The sequence below is a fragment of the Phasianus colchicus genome, chromosome 8 (genome assembly GCF_987193195.1).
Source record: "Phasianus colchicus chromosome 8, bPhaCol1.hap1.1, whole genome shotgun sequence".
NCBI lineage: Eukaryota > Metazoa > Chordata > Aves > Galliformes > Phasianidae > Phasianus > Phasianus colchicus.
In genome coordinates, this window is record NC_143443.1 from 33,842,218 (window position 1) to 33,865,907 (window position 23,690).

The 23,690-nt window shown below is 46.0% G+C and overlaps 1 protein-coding gene across 10 annotated transcripts in view; it reads left to right on the plus strand.

Annotated features, from left to right (window-relative positions):
• Positions 1 to 23,690, plus strand: part of PTPRE (protein tyrosine phosphatase receptor type E) — a 77,819-nt gene that overhangs the window by 30,931 nt on the left and 23,198 nt on the right. For 7 of the 10 annotated variants that reach the window (XM_090145657.1, XM_090145659.1, XM_090145658.1 and 4 more), the window contains 3 exons: positions 17,156 to 17,265; positions 22,235 to 22,337; positions 22,601 to 22,674. In XM_090145657.1, coding sequence (XP_090001783.1) covers positions 17,163 to 17,265; positions 22,235 to 22,337; positions 22,601 to 22,674 — 280 coding nt within the window. In that variant the 5' untranslated portion in view covers positions 17,156 to 17,162. Of the gene's footprint in view, positions 1 to 3,479; positions 3,500 to 17,155; positions 17,266 to 22,234; positions 22,338 to 22,364; positions 22,518 to 22,600; positions 22,675 to 23,690 lie in introns of those variants that run through there. The other 3 variants (XM_031597309.2, XM_031597308.2, XM_090145660.1) reach the window with 2 other exon arrangements.

The window sequence follows — 23,690 nt, forward strand, 5'->3', positions numbered from 1 at the left end:
GACGCTCATCTATGGGTAAATCTCTTTTTTCATAGGAACTTTAGAGTTGGAGGGTGCTTACTGAAATATTTTTACCTTCTACATCATCTGCACTTTTACTGTAGCGTGTAAATCCAATTTCCAAGATTAACTAGGAATCCAGGGAGATAATGAACAGTTTTTATTTGGAAAAGACATAAGAATGTCTTTTCTTTAACTGCAATCCTAGAATTCTTTGTTTTGGGAGATGTATTTTGGTCCAGTACATCTGTTTTTCCGAAGATGGAGAACTTGGAGTTTGCATTGAAGAGCTGATCTCTCCTCCTTTCCTCCCACTATTGACGTTTGAGGACTGCAGTGGCTTTCCTCTGTGTATGCATAGAAGAAATATTGCACTTGGTTAGGTTAGCTCCATTTCCTTCCTGAGAATGGGGATGGCTTTTCTGACTGTACAGATAGGACAAGTATTATCTATACATCATTTCAGTCAAACATACGATTTTAAACATTCTCATCACCACTGTGAGATTAGAACCAGGGCTTAAGTTGCCTGAATTGCAAAGTAAACAGCTGCTCCAAATGCATGCTGGATACCTGAAAGTAGAGAACCATGTGTTTCAGGTTTGCTGTGCTGTGGTTTGACTGAGTGCTGCATAACCTGTGGCTGTCGTGCAGCTGCAAAGATTCAGCCTTGGCTGTTCCCCAGTGTGTAAGCAGATAAAAAGTTCTGTTTTCATGTCCGATGTCAGTACAGCTGAACCCTACCCGGTGTTGCTGTATGCAGTCCTGTGTGGCTCCCCATTGTTAATGGATAGAGAAGAACCTCTGTCTGCACTTGTAAAGGAGAGTTACCTAATGGTTGCTGTGATCTTGGGTTGTGCTGCTTCTGCTTAGGGCTCCAAGGGCATTTAACAAGTGTGTTACAGGTACGTTTCAGACTTCACTCGAGTGTTTGAAGTATTTTTTTTTGTTTGTTTTCAAAGAACAGTTCCCGAGTTAACATCAAAATGGGACATTTTTAGATCTTTTTGGACAGAGTGGAGAATGCTCTGTGAATTTGCCACTAAGTCCTCCTAAGTATTGTGGATTATCGTATTACCGATGAGCCTATATTAAACACGCATCTAAAACAGCCCCCCTAATACTTAAAGCTATTTTAAACGCTGCGGGCTTAGATTTCAGGGGCTTTGCCGAGTTGGCTTGAAGAATTTCAATGAATATGAATTGGCTGTTCTAGCTTAAGTGGCTGGGAAAACAGCAATGTGAATGGATTGTAATCCCTTGGTTAACAAGAGTGGAGCAGAAAAGTATTACAGGCTTACCACTTCCATTGCCATAAGGGTGCATGTGGAAAGCAAAGACTTCCATTAGGTACCTGTTGCACGTAGGCAGTGCCTGCTTTGGGTTATGTCTAATTGCATTCCAGCAGATAATGTTCCAAAGTGAAAGCATCTGCCAATTTTGTCAAGTTATTCACAATAAAAATAGCGAAACAATTTACATGTGGTCGCAATTAAGGTGACTGTATTGGAGGATGCCAAGCCTCCTGCTCTGCTCTGAGCACTGATGGATTGCCTTGGTGCCATGATTTTCTGGTATGGGTGATGCCTTCCCCTCTGCCAAATAAAGAACTGCTTGCTTTCAGATGAGCAGGATGCTTCACGTTGATTAAAGGAATGAGAGGAGTATACAAAGAGAAGGAAAAGACCTGAAAGTCTTAGAAATGACTGTTCCTGCCTCACGGCTGTGTTCTCTGACAGTTATTTATATATAAACACTGCTTGTTTTGCCGTGTAGTTTTCATTTCTGTGAAGAGCTGAGCCACAGATCTGTGCTGCGAGATCCATGTATGACATGTAAGCATCCTGCTTTTCCCGTGGCCGTGATAAAGCCCAAGTAACTCACGTCGAGATTCACATCTTTAGTGCTCTACATCTTGCAGCTGTTACATTTGGGATTCCGTTTAATTTCTTTGGGATTGATTTTTGTTTGTGTATTTGAGCTACGAATCCTTTTGATAAATAGTGAAGTACTGAAAGTGATAAATGTTGCTTGGAGTGGTGGCTTCGCTGAGATGCTGGGAGTTATCTCTGATCGCTGCAGTTCTGATTAAAGGAAGAAATTGCACGTCACAGGTGCGCATCCAGAAGAAGGGTCTGGGCTTTCCTTGAGGGGATAGGTGTGCACGTCTTGCTGCTCAGCATTCGAAGCCAACAGGATGTAAATACCCGTGAAGGAAAATAAAAAGTCAACTGTAAACCTGTCAGATCGAAGGGGGCCATTGCACACCCACCCACTTCTCTGGATTGACTGGAGCTGGAAGCGTGGGGAGCTGGTGGGATTGCCATCCCTGGAGGTGTTCAGGAGCAGTGGAGATCTGACGCTGGGAGACGTGGGGATGGGCTGGGGATCTGAGAGGTCTTTCCAATGCTAATGACCCTGTGGTTCCATTTAGGGACATGGGCAGTAGGAGTAGGTTGGGGATCTCAGAGGGCTTTTCCAACCTGAAGGCTTCTGTGATGGTATGAAATGGATGGGTTGAGAAGGTGTCCAGGGACACTAGAGGAGCAGCCCAGGGATGAGAGCTGGGGCTGATGCCATGTGCTTACACGGGCTTTTCATGGGAAGGGGTTTTTTTTTTGACCCACACCAGCTGTTAATGTAGGTGAGAATACGCCTTGCTTAAATGTTTTTGCTGCAGATAATACTTATTTATCCCAGGAAGCTCAAGCTGTTTTGACACTTCCATAATTATAACCACAGTGGAGAGAGAGCTTATTTTCTAACTATAGTGGTGATATTTAATTTATAATTCTCTCCTCGTGTTTGGGGCAAGAAAAGCTCAATTTGTGTTCGTGTTTCTGAAGTGGTGAATGTGACTGTGGAGTGTGTAGGCAGCGATGAAACTAATTTGTGGCTGTGGAGGCTGTGCATACATTTTATATACTTATCACTGTTCTCCCGTGCTACTGAAATATTGTGAGGATGATCTGAAGCTGGGGAGCTGTGGGCTTGGATTCATGGGCAGCGAGGTGGCCTGAACGAGGGTGGGGACATGCCCATATCTACCTAAATCTGCAGCTGTGCCTCTCTTTTGGAGTTCAGCCCTTGCAAGGCCAGCGTCGTGCAAGCTTGGCTTCAGTGCTGCGTTGTGCATTAGTGTTTTAGGCATAGCTTTCTAAAACGGCAGCACTTGCAGACATGGCTGTCACTTAAGATTTGGCCACGTGCGTATGCAAATGCTCATTGTGCTCATTTTGTGTAGATCAGATTGGGATCTTCAGCAGTGTTTTAACGCCTGCCAGCAGAAGGGGTGCGTGCAGTGCGCTGTGTCTGCTATGGAGCTGGGAGCGGGAGCTGCAGGAGGAGAGCAGTAATGGGCTGCAGGAGCAGCTGTTACACAGCAGACCTTCAAGCCCCCCCCCAGGAGCACCTTTTGTTTTTATTATTATTGCTATTTAAATCTCTTGGATGGAGTGGTCTGGCAGCGTTGCGGAATTGCAGTCACGCCGAGATGAAGGTAAATGTGTGGGTACCTCTAGGCTGGCCGTGCTGTCAGTGCTTATAATCGCTCTTCCTCACCTTTTCCTTCGTGGATGTGTGCCTTTCAGACGATTTGCATCTTCTGACACAGTTTTGTCCTTTCTGGATGCGTTGTACAGCGCGCTGTCATGGCAATAGGAAGCATTAAATGGGCAAAAGTCAGCGCAGCGTACAAATCGACGTTTTTGGAAGAAGGCCTAAACCAGGTTGTTTTCTCTGACTATGCAGACAACTGAAGTCTTGGGAAGGCTCTGCAGTTATCTTGCATATTTATGAGAACGCAGCCTGCTTTTGCTAAAGCAGTGCAATGTGGGACTTGCACAGCCGTGAAGCTGCAGGCGCCTAATGCTGCAGATTTTGTTTGTGAAATTCCATAAACATGTGCTCGTTTCTTATATATATATTTTTAAGCAGTGATGAGCAGTCTTGCTGATTTATCCTTATGGTTTTCAAAAAGCATCTTGCTACAGAAGTTGCAATGTTCTTAGTTTGTAATCACGGTTGACCAGAAAACTTATTTCTGTATTATAGACCGTTCTTTATGTGGCACTGAAGACAGAAAGATCCTGATAGAAATCTTTAGACCAACATCAACGACAAAGTGAACGGGTGATGTCCCAAAAGCTGCTGCAGCTCTGCTAGGGATGTTGCTGCAGTTGGGGTGAGCAGTTCATGTGCTGGAGAGTGGGGAAGCCCTGACCTACATACACCTTTATCTGAGAGCTATTGCGTTACAGGGAGGCCTTTAAATCAAAGCCATCTTCGTTACAGAGCTCAACCTCAGGAGGGTTTTGGGGATTTTTAGAGATTACAGGACCTGATAAAATTTGCATGGACTTCTCTTCCTTTATTACACAGTTTTTTAACGTCTTTAAGTCTCTTGCTATTTATCATTGTCTTTCCTGAGTGTGCATGTAGGTATAGAACTAATTTAAGAGTGCTCTGGGACAGTTTTACCTCATTTTCACTACTTCCTTTTATATTTCAGAGGAGAACATTTTCCGTGTGGATCAGTTCAAATGTTTTTTAAGGCTCCGGGAAATTCAGATTATTTTTTTCCTGCTAACAAGGGCAATTGATAATTCTGTATACTGTGAAGAGTGAAGGCTTTTTCTGGCTTTCTCACGTTTGCAAGTCGCATCTCTGGCATGCTAAAGAGGCTACAGACGTGCACCCTGGTAGGTTCCACAGAGCACATACCCAGCATTCTTGGAGGGCACCTTAAGGAGAAGTGTTTTAAAGAAGTGGTGGCAATTGAGGGCGGGCAGAGCACTGACTGGTGCGTGCCTGTGTTCCCTCTGCAGGATGGCAGTGTGAAAATGCACTGCGCTGGCTGAAGGTTCTGCTCCTACGTGGCTCAGGTGTTCCCAGCCATCACCCTCCTGTGTCCTTGTAATGCAGTAGGTGGCTCTTGAATATTTTTTCCTCCTTCTTTTAGGGGTGGGTGATAGAATCTTGGTTTAAAGAGTCACAATGAGTGGACTGAGGGGTGCCAGGGTCCAGCAGGATGCCAGCTGGCAGGCTCACAGGCACCCCTCTTTTGCAGCTTAGAAGCAGGATATCTTGGTTTTTTTTCCCCATCTTTTAAGACCAAATTGAGTAGAAAGGAGCAGAGGGCTGGTCAGTGCAGAAACTTTGTCATGGGGCATCGTATCATAGAATCACCAAGGTTGGAAAAGACCTCCACAACCATCCAGTCCAACCATCCACCTGCCACCAATATTCCCCACTAAACCACATCCCTCAGTACAACACCTACATTTCCTTGAACACCTTCTTGGCTGGTGACTCCACCACTCCCTGGGCAGTGCATTCCAGCACCTGACTGCTCTTTTGGAGAAGTTTCTTCTGCCTTCCAACCTGAATCTGTCTTGCTACAACTTGAGGCCGTTCCTTCAACTCTTTTCACTAATTATGTGGGAGTTCATCTGTCATTGTACAGGTTAATGGAGTAGAGGCGTATATCTGGGAACATACGTTTTGTCCTTTCACTTTAAGGAGAAAAAGTAAAAGCAGGGCAATTAACAGCAGTTATAAATAAAAGGAAAGCTTTCTGTTTACTTGCATAAGAAATCATGAACTTCAGGTGGTTCTCCAGCACTCACAGCACACTACATACATAGCTTGTGTTTTACTGCTCTGCTTTGTCTCTGCTTAATTACTGCCTGCTTAAGTTCTTGCAGATAAGAGGCGGAGGCTGTTGGAATTGGTGTGTGGGATGCTCAGATGCTGCTGCTGTGTCTTTTGGATGGAAAGGAGGTGGGGATGTGTGGGGAGGTGGGGATGTATGGGAAGCTGCGTTGGGTCCGATGGTGACCCACGTGCTGTTTGCTGCAAGCTGTTACTGAGGACAGGTGTAAATCTGGCTTTTCAAAAGCCAAGGACAGGAGCACCTGGAAGATGCTTGGAGTAACCAGTTGTCCATGCTTCGTGCTGTGGGAACTCTTCTCCACTTGCATGTTTAGGCAAATGGAAGGCCGGGTGGAAGTCATCTCTCTTTTCAGAGTGAATTATTGGTGTTCAAAAAGGTTAGGAAACGACAAGTTTAATAATGATCCAGTAATGAAATTTATGTTTCCACTCAGAAGGAAAAAAATGGAATCCAGCTGACATTAGGTAGAAGTTAAGGAGGAAGAGTTATCTGTGTGGCTCTTGATAGCATGAAGGCCTGGGGATGGCAAACAGACCTGGGAATTTGAAATGACGCAAATCGTTCTTTGTGCATATGAGTGAATTTCTGATTCAACTCCCTGGCCTAAGGCTGTTGGGAAAGGGCTCCTTAGGAGCTTTGCACCACCTCAGTGCTTAGTCCTGCATATGGCCTCATAGAGCAGAAACACAGGTATCTGTTTTTCCCTAAAAGTATATTTAAAATGCTTGTTAAAATGCTGCAAGCTTATATCCACTGGTCAGATTGATCCTGCAAACAAGCTTGCTGGATGTCCTGCATTGCTCCTTGTGAGCAGTGACACAAATAGCTGTGTCTGAAGCAGGTTTTTGAATCACTAGTGAAACAGCTTTGGGGTAGTATTTGCTGTTTTGATAGGACCTCAGTGTAAGGTGCAGATTTGGATGGCATTTCCTTGTTTTGATGCTGCGTTTCTCTTTTAGCAATAACACCTAGCAGGGTAATGGAAAGAACCTCATTCTGTTCAGAAGATAAATTCACTTTTTCCCCCCACCCTGCCCTTTGCACAGGACACTGCACCTCTACCCAGGGCAGGTGTGCAACAGCAGCTTCCTCATGGGCTGCTTTGTGTGGCAGTCAGAGGGTTGGTGTCAGTGCGCTGGGGTCAGACAGCTGAGTGCTGGCTGGCTTATCTCTATGCCATCAAGTACTAAAGTGTTGTAGGGCTATAAAGCTGACATGAGGCTGAGAGGGAGTACTCTTAAAGCTTCTTACTGTATATAATAAACTCATTTTAAGACTTATGGAAACTTATCAGCAGTGTATATTTAAGAGTGCCTAACAGTTGGTGTATTTCTGCACCCAAAATCTTGTCCCTTCTCCGAGCTGCCTGTCTCTCTGCCCCATCATGCAGACTCTTTGCTAACAGGACAGAAAGCTGCTCCTGCCCCTGGCTGCTCTCTGAGAGTCTTCTAAAGGCAATCAGTGAGCAGTGTGCTGCGTGGTATGGATGCCTCTGTGCAGGAAGCAGGGTCAGAGCGTTTTGCTGCAGCATCGCACAACCGATTGAAATGTTGTGGTGATGCTTACTTGAACTGCACATCTGGGTTACCTGCATAAATAGAGAAATCCCATTGATGCATTGCAGTTCTTTGCCATCTCCTTGCGTTGCCATGTGCTTAGGAGAGGGGAAGTGCTGCCTCAGCAGCACCCTGGGTGCTTCTCAGCAGCTGCTCCTATGGGGGACAGTGGGGGGGTTGGAGGGGTTAATGCAGCACAGCACTGGGGCTTTGCATCAGCGGTGATGTGGTAGGGAGGAGGAGAAGCTCCTGCAGCACAGGACCCTTCTGCTGCAGCACTGCAGAGCTGCATGCTCCTGCCACTCTCTGTCTGGTGGCGTTCCCACTCTGCAGCAGTATTTTGCTCTTGAGTTAACTTTTATTTCTTGTTCCTTTTTTTATGATACAAATTCTTCTTTTTAGGACTAGAGCAAAGAATAATGTCTTTCCTTCCCCAGGAAACCTTAACTTGCCCTGAGAAAGTAATTCCTGCACTGTGGTGCTTGTGTCCCCGAGTGCAGCACACAAGCTGCAGGCTTGGGTCTTGGGTTTTACGTTTCAAACATCTCAGAGACTTGCTAGTTTAGTCTGAATTGTAGATGCATGGTTCTGTTTATTTTTTGAGGCTCTAGTCTGTAGAGAACTTGAGCATCCCTAGATATTTGCATTGGGGATGATCTCTCTGGGAGAAATGGCCTATTAGTGGGCAAAGGACTTAGTAACAGATGAGAAATTCAAATGTGTTTAATGTCCCAAAGCCTGATTTTTTAAATCAAGGCTGCTGCTATTTGTCATAAATTAAGCTATATAAAGTAAATACAGCTGCTATCTTGGGGAATGGCACAGGGAAAGAGAAATACTGAACGCTGCCTGCAGCTGCCCCGGTGCCAAGGGAGCTGCCCAGCCATCACTGTGACTTAGAACAGGGGAGCTGGAGGACCCCAAGCTACTGCCTGTCCCCATTGCAGCTGTCTGTCCCACTACAGCTGTGTCTTTCAGGTAAATAATTGGAGGAGCAGGTTTGCTACATGCCCAGCCAGCACCTAACTACAGCAACAGCTGTTGGATGAATCCCTGTGCACGCTGCTGCCTTGTTAAGGTATGACAGCAGTCACAAAGCAGGTGTTAGTTGGAATTGTCTGGATCACAAGTTCAACATCTGGCACAGCTTGCTCTGTTGGCTTTGTCACTGCTGCTTATGCATCTCAATTGGCAGGCAGTGCCAGGTGGAGAGTGTTGGTGTTGGGGTCTGAGCAGTGAGTGCTGCATCCAGCCTGCTGGGCAGCGCTGCATCCCTGCTGCATCCCTGCTGCACCTGGAGGTCTGCATTTGCTGGATGAGACATTGAGTCACGGAGTTATCACTTTTAATGGGAGCTGAGAAGAGTGCATCTGGAGAAGGGCGACGAAGCTGTGCAGGTTGTGGAGCAGAAGTCTTGTGGGGAGCCTGGGGAGGAGGAGGCTCAGGGCTGGCCTCACTGCTCTCCAGGTAACAGCGATAGGACGAGAGGTCATTCATTCCTTCATTTATTTTTGTACTGTGAAGCCAACCCGTGAGATTTTCAAGCCCTTCTGTGCTCGATAGTTCTAAGCCATAAAGTTGCCACCTAACTTTTTCTGTAGTGTTTTCCTGATGCATTATGAGTGAAGTCTCAAGTATGCAGACGTAGTGTTCTCCTTATCTGGACTCTTTGAATATGCAGACTGAGCATATACTTTTGTTTTTGGTTTGTTTGTTTGTTTTTTTCTTCCTCCTCTCCCTTCCTCCAAAATAAGATACCTTGCTGTTGAAACACAAGGGTTTAATCTGGCCGTTGTGCTGCATATATTTCTCCCATACACGTTTTCCATTGTATGTAATTAGTTTCAGTTCTCAAGGACTGATTTTAAATATTCATATGCATCTAGTACAAGGGAGCATCTGTATGATGATATGTTTTCTGCATCTGAAGAATAAAAGGACCACTGGGATGGAACAAAAGGCAACTTCTCAAGTTAATTGTAAGATTTTATTGGTGTTTCACTCCGCTGCTCCAGGGTTTCTTCTGTGAATCGATTGCACGCTGCCTCATTTATGTATGAACTCTGTCTGAAAGGCGTTGCAAATTGATTTGCTGACAACGCGTGGGGAAAGGTGACCCTAATTTGTCACTTCAATCTCCTGTACAGCCCTATAGGGAAGAAAGAGATACTAGAAGTTGCAGAAATGTAAATGCAAATTTTGGTGCTTGCTGCAAAGGGTCTGCATGTATATTCAGTAAAGCATAATGAATTTGGGGTGTGGGTGGCAACTGCTTAGTATTATAGAAGGTATTAATGAGACTTTGAAGTGAGTCAAGGTGTTTATCCTGCAGTATTTGTTCCTGTAAGGTTTTTTTACAGACATCCAACCTTTGTTGGCCAGTGTTGAATGTTTGCTTGCTGCTCTGAAGGGGCTGGTCCTTTCCTTCTCCATGTTTCTGTGCTCACGAGCTTACTCCTCTTGTGAGCTTGCAGGTAAAATGCTAAGTATTCAAATCAGAACCTTGCTGCAGAGATCTTTATTTATCTAAAATTAGACCCAGAAGAATAGGCAGTGAATATTGATGCAGCCAGAGACACACATTTGGATATGGAATAGGGCTGTGAAATGGCTGTGGTGTACACTAAATGGTAGACAGCATCTACTGTTTAAAATAATCCAATATTTTTTCTTCTACTTTCTTTGTTGTATTTTCCCATGCTTGCATCTCAACCCAGAACTCCATGGCAGGGCCCTGCTGTGGTACAGGGCTGTTCTGGTACTGACAGCACTGTTGGCCAGGGTTACAGCTGCTCCTCACCCTGGGGCTGCCTGGGGTTTTCACTTGAAAATACGTTATCTGGACGTGGTTTGTGGCGTGCTGAGCATCCCAAAACTTGAACTGCTCTCTTAAGGTTTGGCCTCTAGAGGGTGGAGAACTTCTAGTGGTAGCAGAGGGAATGATGGCACAAGTGATGCCTTGGGTTTTATAAACCTTCTCTGTTTAAAAAAATAAGACGAGGCCTTTCCTCCAACGCTGTCTTTGGGTAGGTTTGCTCCTCTATGCTCCAAAAGCTGAGGTTATTGAAACGTTCATCAAAATGCTGGTAGAATGCTCTCTTGTGCAAGCAAATACAGGACAAGGGAGGGCTGGCTCTTGGCTTTTCTGTATATAAAATTGCACTTGGTGAGGCATTTCTGTATGAGCCCAGCGTGGTGCTCAGCTCAGTAAAAGCCAGACCTGCACTGCAGGAAACCACTGTTGTGGCTGAGCATGTCACCAGCAAGGAGATGGTGATAGTGGTGCTGCAGAAAGGGAACAAGTCCAAGCAGTCGGAGTGAGAAAGTTGCAATAAGCTGGGTATCATGGATATCACACTGCTCACAGAAGCAGTGCAGCTGTAAACACCTCAGATGGCTGATCCAGCTTTCCTTGGCTTGGGAAGTTTTTCTCCAGCTGTTATGGTGCTTTGCCTGGGTGTAGGCACTGCTGTGGTGATGGTGAGCAGGGGAGGGTCCTGGGTGCTGTTGGGATGAGCTTAAGGGATGCAGTGATGGTATGGAGGGCTCCTAGCTGGCTGCACAGCCCCTGCAGATGTAGTGCAGGGGAGCACGGCCTGTTTTGGAGCTGGCAGTTTGGGTCAGGATCACTGCTGTATGGAGCGTCTGTGCTGAATTGCTGCTTGGGGGAAAGGACTGCAAATTCCTGCTCAGGAGAGGAACAATGTCTGAAAAGAGAAGAAATGACTTCTTGTGAAGTTTCTGGTTTCTGAGAGACTTCTGTTTTTGCGGAATTGACGTTGCTCGGGCTCCTTTGCAGCCTCACAAAATGCCTGGGAGTGTTTTGCTGTTGGTGTCACTGAGAGAAGCCATCTTCCTGGGGCTTTGGATGGGAATGCTGGTGGCAGGTGGAGGGCTGGCTCCTGAGCAGCTCCTCCTGTGTGTCACAGCATGGCAACTCAGCTGCTGCACGGATGGGACGAGGCAGAGTTTCAAGGAAGTTGGAAGTTTTCTCACACCCGTGGGCTGTGTGAAATTCACATTGCAGACCAGACTGAGTCCCATAGGGACTGTATGGGAGCTTGTGGGGCCACGAATTGTTGGTCAGAGCACACAGAGGATGTTGTATGGATGTGCTCTGGTGGGGAGCAGTCTGCTTACCTTTGTTTGCACCCTAGTGCTGAGAACCTGCTTTAGCACGGGGTTGGTCCATCCATTCATACTGCTGTGATTCTGTGAGTCCCAGACAATGAAATAGGAGGAATTTTAGGAGGAAGTTTTCCACCCAGAGGGTGGTGAGGCACTGGAACAGGTTGCCCAAGGAGGCTGTGGATGCTCCATCCCTGCAGGCATTCAAGGCCAGGCTGGATGTGGCTCTGGGCAGCCTGGGCTGCTGGTTGGTGACCCTGCACATAGCAGGGGGTTGGAACTGGATGAGCATTGTGCTTCTTTTCAACCCAGGCTATTCTGCAATTCTATGAAATAGCATAAAGCCTTGGAAGCAGTTGGACAAATGGGTAAGAAATGCCACGATGTGCTGTGTAGCATCAATCCTGTGGCTCCTGCAGGTGCTGTAGTGAGGTTTTGGCCTGGTCTCAGGCATTGCTTTCTGAGAAGCAAGACAGAGAATAATAGTGTGATGCACACTTTAAATAAAACTTGTCATAGAGTCAGAGGTGATCTGCCACGGATCTGCTGCAAAGAAGCCCAGCTGTACTGTTCAGCTCTTTGAAAGCTAGACTGGTTATATTTAGATTTTAATCCTCTTGCAAACCTGTGTAAGATGTGACTCATTGCACTAATTGCACTGAAATCATGGGACTTTACACTTAGTCTTAGATAGGAGTTGCTTAAACTTCCTCCTTTGTGTTTCAAACCTCCATTCGTGACTTATAGATATGAATATTTAAAAATTATTAGGGGATCCTTAATTGACATAGATATGTTGGGTTTTTTTGCTCGCTTGGCTTATTTTTTTTATAACGGGAGGATCTATAGGAATTCTATTTGAAGTTTTTGAGGCTATTTAAACACTTGTTGGTATATCAGGTAAGCAAACTGCAAGGTGATATCCTCAGTGTGTTAACGTTGGGTCAGCAGGCGTATGGTTTAATGTTTGGGTACTTCTGTGTGGAGCCAGGAGTTGGACTTGGTTGACTTCGTGGTTCCCTCCCAGGCTGGGACATTCTGTGGTTTTGGAGCTTTGGGAGAAAGCATTAATGCTTATCACAGCTATAAGCAATGTTGCAGCTATGAACTGTGTTAGCCGCTGCGTCATCATATGGCAGATTGTTTTATGAACTGTAACTGTTTGCTAACTTCATCCTGATTATTGATACTCATATATTAATTATTACCACGTCTTGAATATATCATAGTTTTCCAAAATGAGGGCCACAGTGAAAGTTTATGTTCTTGGTTTTAAACACTAAATCTAAAGCAATCATCTTTATGTAATTCATCACATATCTTCATGATGCTTTCAATCCAGTCCTGGTGAGGAGCAAAACCAAAAAGCCAAGCAATTAAAAAATAAATAGATAAAATTGTGAATTGTAGTCCATCTTGCAGCCCAGGCTTCGTTATTCTAAGTGAAAATTCATTTTATTTGGCTAATTGCTACCTTGCCTCTCTCGATTGCTTACATGTAAGTGGCTACTTTAATTTGTATAGTCTTTAATCTGATTCTTTCAATCTGCTTTCAAAGCCCAGTATTGCACCTATTCTAGGCACATCAGGAGCTGTTATGGTCAGATGTGATTTTGTGAGCAGTTGTATTAAATTATATCTGATACTACGTGCTAGGTATTTATTCCCTCCATTCTTGTGCTATTTCTGAAGAGCTCTGTAGCAATATCTGTATTTAGATATATACAACAGAAATGATGATGAGTGAGCTGTGGGCAGCCCCGTCCTCGAGCAGATAAGTTTTTAGGGTGGAATTGTTTGTAAGTTGGCACTGAGGAGCAGCAGAGGGAGTGCTCCCTCTGCACTGGGGCCATGGCAGAGCCGTGCTGTGCTGGGTGCGTGCAGCTGCGCTCCTGCCGGACGTCCATCACACCTTTGTCTGGCACTATAAAAAGGAACTCAGTCACACGAAGAGAGGGCTGGGAGGGAAATTCAAGGCATTCTGAGTAGCTCAGGTTGCTAATTTTGGTTCATAGTGCAGTCTTTAATTGTGCTTTTTTTGCTTCCGGGTGTTATTACAGCAGGAGAGAGGATCCTGCTCCATCAGCTCGTGCAGAACTTAGCAAGCACCTCTGTGCTGCTGCACTGCCTGCATGAGGAGCTCCGTGTCTGTACGTGCACACTGTATGGATGTTATTGTATTTGTGTGTCTAAAGACATTTCTTTATATTTCCAATGTTGTGTATTTCCTCCCCCCTCTGCTGGGATCAGCGTGAGCTGCTGCTGACAGCCAGATGTTGCTTTCAGTTTTGAGGCAGCCTGTCTATCAAATGCACACAAAGCCAAACGCAGGCAAAACCAATCTCAAGTCCTTCTCTTCTGGGATTTTAGGGTATCTTAATTGTCTGAGCCAGATTGAATCACAAGGCTTCAAAAAAAAAAAAAAAAAAAAGGGAAAGGTACCTGCAGACTTTATTTTCTTTATCCAAATTCCTGGTTTTTAAGGCAGATCAAAACGTTCAACTGCTGTCAAACTTCTTGAAATGGTCTTTTGGTGCTTCAGGTGTAACCACAGGTTAAGCAGCATTATTTGAACGTACCCCAAATAAGAAGGGCATCTTGGAGCCACAGCCTTGGAGTTCACCTTCACCCAGATCCCTGCTTCCCTTGCCTTCAAATCCTTGGTGGTGGGTTTCAAAGCAAGTTCTGTATTCTTCACCTGGAATACCCTGGCATTTGGCAAGCACTTTATTTGTTCTATGCTGATCTCTCAGATGTGATTCTCAGAGATTCGTAAATTGGCATCTGTGCTGCAAAGGTGCACTTCTTTGTCAGGTTATTTAGGAGAAATAATTATCCTTACCGTGCTGTAAGCGCTCCTACTCCCTTATCAGCCTTATGACATAATGCAGCAATAAGGTTCAACTAGGATTGGAGTCACACAGAAGGTGTGTGAGTGAAGTTGTAGCTGGGTGCTGCCCAAGGTGGGTGCTCTGCCCTCCAAAGCACTGGGCTGGCCGGGGGCTTTGTGGAACAGAACATAACTCTGGGCTGAATGTACTGAGCTCCTGGTGCCTCGGCTGTAGAATCTATTTAGCACCAAGCTGAAGACTTACTGTATAGTCTCTACACCATCCTCTTTGTTGGATGGGAAGTTTTGCTGTTTTGATTCCACTGTGGGAAGATGCAGGCGCTGTGAAGGAGCTCATACATCAAGTTTGAGTGCTGGGCAGGGCTGTGTCCCTGCATGGTTCTGAGCCAGACTGATGTTGGGATGGCATCTTCGTGTTAAGCATGGCAGGGTTTGTGTTTGCTGTGCAGTTTTACAGTGATTTTTTTTTTTTTTAATCTTGCTATTGAGTGGGATGTGGAATCATTTTTCTATAACAGTGCAGACTGTGAGAATTGTGATTGTTGCAGGAGTTGCTGGCAGACTTCTGCCTTTTTGAAGCTTCAACTCATCGGGAATAGCTCATAATCCTGTAATACAAAAACGTGATTCCACAGCGTTAGAGCTGAAGTGCCTGAGCTGAATAGCCATGAAATAAGGAGTGGATGTAGAGGCACGCCAGCAGACAAAAGTGCAGTTCCCAAAGCAGCCCCTGTTGCTTTTTGCAGGCAGGAGATGGCTTTGTGCCTTGACAGCCTTGGGCTGCCTGGAAGCCCTGTGATAATGGCAGTGAACACCTCACTCCCCTATTTCTACCTTTCTGATTTTGTCAGCAAGAGGTTTTTGTTGTGCATGGTTTCTTGTCTAATGGTGCCTTTCCACTTACCTATCTTTTCCAGAGGTGAGGGTTTTTTTGCTGTTTTTTTAACAGTGTATCACAACACTGCACCTCCTTGAGAAAAGGAAGCTTTGCTCTGTCGGAGTTGAGTTTTGGCATCAGAAAATGCTGTAGCTGAGGTCCTGCAGTAACCGTATGCTGCTGAGCTTATGGAGGAGATAAACATGCTGTAAGGTGTTCCATATTGTTATGTATTGTTGCAACTTGCTGACCTCTTCGCTCGCTGCAGTGCAACAAGAAGTGCAGAGCTCTCTGCAGTGCCTGGGCACACGGAGCTCAGTCTCCTGCATCTGCCCCTACATTTGCTGTCAGCTTTGATCCTTCCTCCTTCAGCAAGCAGCAATGCAAAGCACTTAATCATAGCTTCAGACAAAGGGGAGATCCCAGAATTTTCATTGTCATGTAGATGTGTTTATTTCTGATATATCTGGGGGCCTTGAATGTGTAACCAGGTTGCGCTTCCAAGAGGACAGATGTGAGGTGTCTGACACAGTGAGTGCATCCATAAAGTACCAGCAGTGCTGTGAGGGGTGTAAGGTGTCCAATCTGCTGATATGGCACCACAGAATCATTAAGGTTGGAAAAGCCAGAAGCTGTCTATGTTCTGGGGCTTGAGGCTTTGGATTTTACCCATTTTGTGTTGAAAGGAGGGATTCTATCACAGTTGTTGTAATGACTGCGAAGTTCCTGTGTGTGTTTTTTGGTCTGTTGTTAAGCAGTGCTATATAATATCCTGTGGAAATTGTACTATTAAATATATTACACTGATAACATCAGGAGCTTTGTTGCACAGTATTACTGCTGCTGTAATTTTGGCTGTGGATGGAGAACCGCTGCCTGACCACGTTCTGCTGTCTGTGCAATACAACACAGAGCTCAGGGGGTTTTGCCAAAGACACCGCAAAAATCAGGCAAGGCTGCCCCTGCTGGCTGAAGTGCAGCCCTTGTAACTCACCTGTTCTTTAGGGACTGGGTAGCTGGGCTTGTTTAGCTTGGAGAAGAGAAGGCTGCAGGGAGACCTCAGTGTGGCCCTCCAGTACTTGAAGGGAGCGGATAAACAGGAGGGGGAACGGCTGTTTGTGAGGGTGGATGGTGATAGGACAAGGGGGAATGGTTTTAAACTGAGACAGGGAGGTTTAGGTTGGATATGAGGAGGAAGTTTTCCACCCAGAGGGTGGTGAGGCACTGTTCACAGGTTGCCCAAGGAGGCTGTGGATGCCCCATCCCTGCAGGCATTCAAGGCCAGGCTGGATGTGGCTCTGGGCAGCCTGGTCTGCTGGTTGGTGACCTGCACATAGCAGGGGGTTGGAATGGATGAGCACTGTGGTCCTTTGCAACCCAGGCCGTTTGATGATGCTGTGGTACTCAGGGAATTATTTTCTGATCTCACAAAGTGTGAAGTGTTGTGTAGTTGGAAGACTCCACTGGGGTGTTTTATACCTGTAGTCTGATAGCTGTGATGTGTGTTCTCCTAAAGAATGCATCTGTGACACAGAGTGTGTGGATGGAAACGTAAGAAAATGTAACAGAAGAAAATGCAGAAATGCGACTTAGAGCCCCAGCATCAAACCTGCAGTCAAGACAGGGACCACCAAACGTGTGCTCTACTTCTGATGGGCATTTATGCTCGTGATTCCAGAGCCTGGCACTTAATAGTTTGGGAATGATTCCCAGATTCATTGCTCCAATGTACTCGTGTGCTGTGGGTCACTGGTGCAGAACGGCTCTTCTGGCCCCATTTCCACAGTTGCCTTTGAGCAACGTCTGAATTCCTGTCTTCCTCTTCATGGATTTTGTAATGAATTCTTAATGAAGCAACTTGTAGTTTTTCCTTCCTCTTCACATCAAAAATGAAAGTCAAGTGATGAGGCAATGGGAGGGTATAAGGAGAGATTTAACTCTTTCCTCTTCCAAAGTAAGCACTGTTTGTTTGTTTGTTTTTTTATTATTTTAATTTTGGTTCTGAAACAAAGGAAAAGCTAAAAGCAATTTGACTCCAAAATTCATCATATGCTTTTGTTTTCTTTCAGGTCCAGGATGGAACAACCCTGTCCATGCCTGCTGCTCTGTGTTAGCTTTCTGTTTGTGCGAGCTTTACCACCAAATGGAACTGAATTACCAAAACCCACCAGTACTACAAGTAAGGACACCATTATTTAATTTGTGAAGATAGTAATAGGGGTGGGAGGGACTTCAGGTGAGGTCCCTGCAATGGCATCATGAATATTTTTGCAGGACTTTGACACCACTAATGCTCTAATCTTGCCTGATGACATCAATTTGATGTGTTTTATTGGTGTCCTACAGTTTACTTTCTGTTTCCAGTATCAGGGAAGTGCACAGTATGATGCTGACATACGAGGTCAGCTTGATGGGACCTGGACACTGATAAAATGAAATGAAGAATTGATTGTTTAAAAAGCAGGGTGGTATAGCTAAACATTGTGAGCAACTGGAATTTCTGTGTGTATTCTGTATTTTCAGTCATATGAGCTATCTAAGGAAAGACTTGAGATGGATAAGAGCACAGCATCCTGCATAAGATGAGCTCAGGTGAAAATAGAAGAGGCTTTTGTGAAGGCCCAAAGGCAGTCTTCTACTCACCAATCCACCACATCTGTTCCACCTCACTAATTCTTCTCCTTCAAATTTCTTCCTTTTCCTTCAAGCCCTCCTGTAGCTGTCCTAACCCATCGCAGTCCCAGAGAGGGGCTGGCTCAAGACAGATATATCTATTTTAAAGACCATTGATGCTAGTGTTATGTTCTGTAGTTGGATGTCAAATTTCAGTTGCTTGCTGCCCTTTTGCTTCCCAAACCTAACTTGGTGCCTTCCACCTGCCTACCTGCCCATGCTGCTGCTGGGTGTTGGTTGTCTGACAGCAATTATGTGTTGAGGATTTGGCCTGTGTTCACATCAGAGGTGGATTTGGGAATGAAGAGCTTCTGTATGGACTGGGCTGAAAGAAAATCAAGCTGATTGTTTTCCGTATAAATAGCCTGTGAAATTGTGATGACTTCTGTTGTTGATGCCCAGTCTTTATAGGAAGGCATTTCTGTGTTGTTTTCTTTTTGTTGTTGTTTTCATTCTGCCTGTGAAATTTATGGCCGTGTGGCCAGGAAGCCAAGCAGGAGTCTGGTGCCAGGCATGGCTGGTGGTGGGATGGCCCACATTGGCAAGTAGGTCAGGAGTTTGTGCTCAGCATACCAGCACCAGCTTTGGGCACCAGCAAAGCTTAGGGTTGGTTAGAGGAGCAAGGAGTTCAAGCAGCAATGGGGAAAATCTCTGTGTTTCTGGTATTAAATGGGGAGGTTGGTGGCCCTGCATGCAGCAGGAGGTTGGAGATTCATGATCCTTCAGGCCCCTTCCAACCCAAACCTCCACATTTAATACCAGCCCAGGCTGCCCAGGGCCCCATCCAACCTGGCCTTGAACACCTCCAGGGATGGACGGGGCATCCACAGCCTCTCTGGGCAGCTGTTCCAGCACCTCACCACTCTCATAGGAAAGAATTTCCCCCTGACATCCAACCTAAATCTTCTCTCCCTCAACTTAAAACCATTTCCCCGTGTCCTGCTACCTTTCACCTCTTAGGAGAGGCTTTGAGTCCCTTGATCATTGTGATAGCCTTCTCCTGAACACAGAACGTACGATGTGTTCTCTTGTGCTGAAAGTAATGGGATCAATGTATAGGAATCTGCTGAGTGGCCACTCATTATGGAGCAGTTTTTACAGAAATAACAACATTCTTCCATTTTCTCACGCAATCCAGAGATATCAAATTGTCTGTGTCTGTGATAAGTGCTGAGTTCTGCCCTAAGTATGCCACTCAGGTGTGTCTTCAGCTCAAAATCAGCCCAAATAGCAATGTGAGCACAGCAGTGCAAACAGCATACCAAGTGCCTGCAGCTCAGCAACGAGGTGAAAGATGCTCAGCACTCCTGCCTGGTAGATCCTCCGGTCTGAAATTGCCCCTAAATTACTGCTTGAGGTTTGCACACCCTCTAGGCAAGCTGGGTGCACGATCTGGTGCAGGCTGGGCTGAAACCTGCAGCAGAGCTTTGTCCAGGAGCTCCTGATGGAAGTGTCACTGGTGGGAGCAGTGCCTGGGTACCAGTGCTGTACCTGCAGGTGACAAAACAGCTCTGTTAGAATTGGACTAGAAGTTTCATCCCTAATTGTGTGTTTGTTCTGTGTGGTATTCAGGCTGTGTGCTCTGTACACATGGGATGGGTAAGATCTGTGTTGTGAATCTCTGACACAGCCTGAAAAACGACAGGATAAGGCACTTGGAATGTAACACAAGTTGGTGAGAATGGTTAACTTTGAGTTGTGGAAAGATGAGGGTTATATCTGTATTTTTTTGTCTGCAGATTGAGTGCTGTGCAGATTGGAGCCTGTTCTCAGATGAATGATGTCCTGCTTGTTCTTTGTCAAATCCCCGAGTTATTTCAGATACATGACTTGCTAATCCAAAGTAAGTCATGTAGCTGAGCCTTCGTGGAATGGAAACAAAAAATAAGAGCTCTAATTCCACTTACATTCATGGGCCACTTCACAGCCCCGGTGCACCATGTGAAGGAACTGATCCAGGGATGAGGAAGGGAGAAGTCTGGGGGGAGCAGGGAAGGAGGAGGGCGGGATGCTTTGTGCTGCTGTTAGTTCCCTTTTGTTGTGGTTGGTTTTGTTAGCACAAAAACTTGCTAGCACACTAAAACTGGGAACATCCTAAGCCTGAAGGAAGCGGTGACACATTGCCAGCAAAGGGCTGTGACAGCGGTGTGGGGGGCACGTGGGGCAGAGCTGTGGGCGGTGGGGGGACCACGAGGGTGTCACTGTCCTTCTGGTGGCCCATCTCACCCCTTGCTGGGTGCCAGCCACCAGCTGGAAAGCACTGTTTGCTGTGAGCAGGAAGCCGTGTGGTTTGGGGCTGCTGTCTCCTTGTGGTGGGGTGGGGGGACGTTTCCCTGGTGGTGGCTGCGGGACACAGCAGCTTCAGAAACCACCGGCCTTTCCTCCATGTTCTGACTGATGCTTCAGTTGTCAACTTGTGAAGCAGAAATGATGAAAGAAATATTTCAGGTCCGTGGGTCAGTTTCCCTTTAAAATCTGGGGATGTAGGGGGTTTTGTGGGCTAAAGGGCTTTTTTTTCTGTGAATTGATATCAGAGCTTCCTCTTACAACTTTTGGATTATGCTTATGAGATAGTCCAGGCAAACATGGAAGAAAACACGAGTAATAAATGCGAGTACTTGAAAACATGCCATGCTTTATGTGCAGCCTCTGCAGCATGAGCCCCTGCTGTGGCCCTGCAAGAGCCTCAATAAATGTGCCTCATGTTCTAGGAGGAAGAAAGTGGTGGTATCAGAGCTCAGCTCCCCATAGGAAAGGTGCTGAGCACCCACTGGTGCTCCTGCAGCAGCTGGCAGGGCTGCCCCAGCCTCTGCTGCCTGGTGGTAAATCTCCAAAACTGCCTCAGAAATAGGGTGTGAGATGTGTCAGCTCCTCGGAAAGAAGGAGACAGGGGATTTTGCATTGTGTGAGGGGCTGAGGGAAAATGTAATTTCCTGTGACTCAGACTTTGTGCTGGATTTCTTTTCATCTCGGGTGCCTCGCAACTAAACTGGTTAGAAGAACTGGTGAAATCCCCAAGCCCTGGCTGTAGAGGATCTGAGATTGTCAGTCAGAAGCAGCAGAGGAGGGTCATTTTGCCTGCAAAGGACCAGTCTGTACTTTCTGTTTCTGTCTTTGTCAAGAGTGCTGTTTCTGTACAGGGCTTGGCATTGCTGCACACCAGTCAGCAGCTGGGACAGTGCCCTGTATGCTGTGCTTCATCCAGGCACTCCCTGCCACAGTGGTTCTGAAAGGCTCTCCAGTGCTGTTTCCTGATGACACTTCTGTCACCACTGCCTGTTTGGTCTTTAGATACCAGTGAAACATCAGGTTTTGTAGCCTTTCTTTTCTTCATCCTGTTGCTCTGATTGAGGTAAAGGTTTCCTTGTGTGCCCCATGAGTTTAAAGCAAGTGACTCCGTGCCTTCATGTGCTGTTAGTGTAACCTCACATCTCTGGGTTTTATGTTCCCCATCTTTTTGGTGTTTCTTCTTAACACTCTGACTTGCCTCCTGCTCTCTTACCCATATCTTAAATCTCACTGCTTCCTTTTGCTGTTCATTCAGGATGTGGATAAGCAGCACCCTTGGGTGCAGTGCTGCTGTCCTTAGGAGGACCCACTCTGTGGGTATACGTGGCTACTGTAGTCTAGTTGTGGTGACTGCTTGTGTCAAGGCTCGTGGCTGGGACTGTTCATTTTGCTGCAAGCAAGCAAAATGAAAGAGTTTTGGTAAGCGTGAATACAGTGAAACTGAAATGCAAAGTGCCACTGTTAACAGCAGGATGAGACTTGCAGTTCATATTAGATAGAACAGATTTCTTCTGTAGTCTCCATTCTGGGCACGTGTAAAAATTACTGCCTGTTGCCACATCTGTCATGGTGTGTCAGACTGGATGAGCTCCGTGTGCTTTAAGCAGACACTGTATCTGTGGAGTAGGTAACGCCTGGCTGATTTCTGGCTGGCTGAGCAGCAGCTGCTGTGCACAGGATGCTTGCACAAGAAAACCTCCTGAATGGGCTTCAAGTGTTATTTAGCATCATGCACTCTTTAAGCATGTGACGCACTGGAACAGGTTGCCCAAGGAGGCTGTGGATGCCCCATTTCTGCAGGCATTCAAGGCCAGGCTGGATGTGGCTCTGGGCAGCCTGGTCTGCTGGTTGGCGACCTGCACACAGCAGGGGGTTGGAACTGGATGAGCATTTTCAACCCAGGCCATTCTGTGATTCTATGACTTTGCTAGCCAGGAATTTCCACGTCACAGCAGCAGTTTGTGCTCTGTGCGCATGCACCTTGCAAGGAAAAAAAGAGAAAAAAAGATTCCCCCAATGTTCTCTTTCAGTTTGGCTTCTATTAAATAATTTGTGATGCTTTTAGTAAGTGCAGGACGTGATTGTGTAGAACCAAAGACTGCTGATGTCCCATGCTGATTCTGCCTGTGCTGCACGAGGCAGCCTGCGTCTGCAGCGCTTCACATCAGCCGTGTTTCAATTTGCAGACTCTACAGAGGAGAACAACTTACACAAGGACCTGCTGACCTCCATGCTGATCCTGCTCCTGGTGTTCATCATCTTCATCCTGTTGGCCGGCTATTTTTTCAGGTATGTCTGTGCGGAGCTGTGCACGCCTTGCTCAGCCCCTCGTTGGGTTGATCTAATGAGGAAGTGAAAGCACGGCGTGCGTGGGGTGCACAGCCTTCATTGCAGCAGGGAGCGAGCAGTGCTGCTCGTGGCTGCTGGTAGCAGGATGATGAACAGGAACAGCTTCTCCAGGCTTACCTGGTTGGTAAAAGCTGGGCTGGAAAAACACCAGTTACCTTTAAATGTCGTTTCTCAGTTTAACGTGGTGTGTGTGTGTGTTTAAGGTTCCGAAGGCATAGGAAGGCTGTGGTGAGCTCTGGTGACAAGAAGATGCCAAATGGAATCTTAGAGGAGCAAGGTAAGGGGGGTGGGAGGTTGTTTTCCTTTTCTATGGGAGTTGTGTTTGTGTGCACACGTTCCTTTGTTAATCAAGAATTTAGTCTTTCAGTCATTAGTTATGTTTGCTGCTTATTGTGTAATGTAAATTTCAGAGTTTTTAGTGAAGAGGGAACAGTAAAAACAGTGACAGCATAGAACAGAAGTCCATGTTTATCTGTCTTATCTATTCATCTGTTAACTTCCAGATTTAAACACCTTTCACTTCATGTTGTGATGCAGCAAATTATTTCTTTGTAAATGTTCTTTGAGCTATTTAGAATTGTTCTGTTAAGATGCTGGCTGAGATCTGAGTTTTTGGCACTGTGATCTTTGGATTTGGAGAAAGGATTGCAGAATTTCTTCTTAAAAGGGGGAAAAACGCTCATTCACTCTGTGGAAGTACCAGCTGGTCCCTGCACATAAGCAGAGAGAAGCAAGAGGATAGGATAGAGAAGTGGTGCAAGGCAGTTGTGCCAAAATAAAGTGCTCCTAGGAACTGCTAAACACGTTCCCCTCACTTCTTTGAATGTGCTGCTTTTACTTCCTTGAGCACAGAGCCCTCAGGGCTGGGTGCTCGATGGGGCTCAGGAAGTTCAAGTCTTGCACGTGCGTAGGAGCTGTTTATTTCTTGCTCAGAAATTCTTTTTATCAAAGCAAAGGGAAAAAAAAATAACGTGAGAGAATTATTTTGGTGCTTTCAATCAACTCCATGTTGCTACGTCTGAATGGAAGAGTTGGTTAAAAGTAACATGACAGTCATTGAGAAAGTCAGGCTGCTAAATATACAGAGCCCGGACTTCCTGCTCTGTGCTGGCTGCTGTGCGTGAGCCCATGGCAACCTGCTGGGAGCTTCCCTGCCACATCCATGTGTGGTCCTGACTCACTGTATGGCTGTGTTGGAGCCTGGCTGCTAGAAATCATGCCAGCATATCACGGAATGGCCTGGGCTGAAAAGGACCATAATTATCATCTAGTTTCAACCCCCCTGCTGTGGGC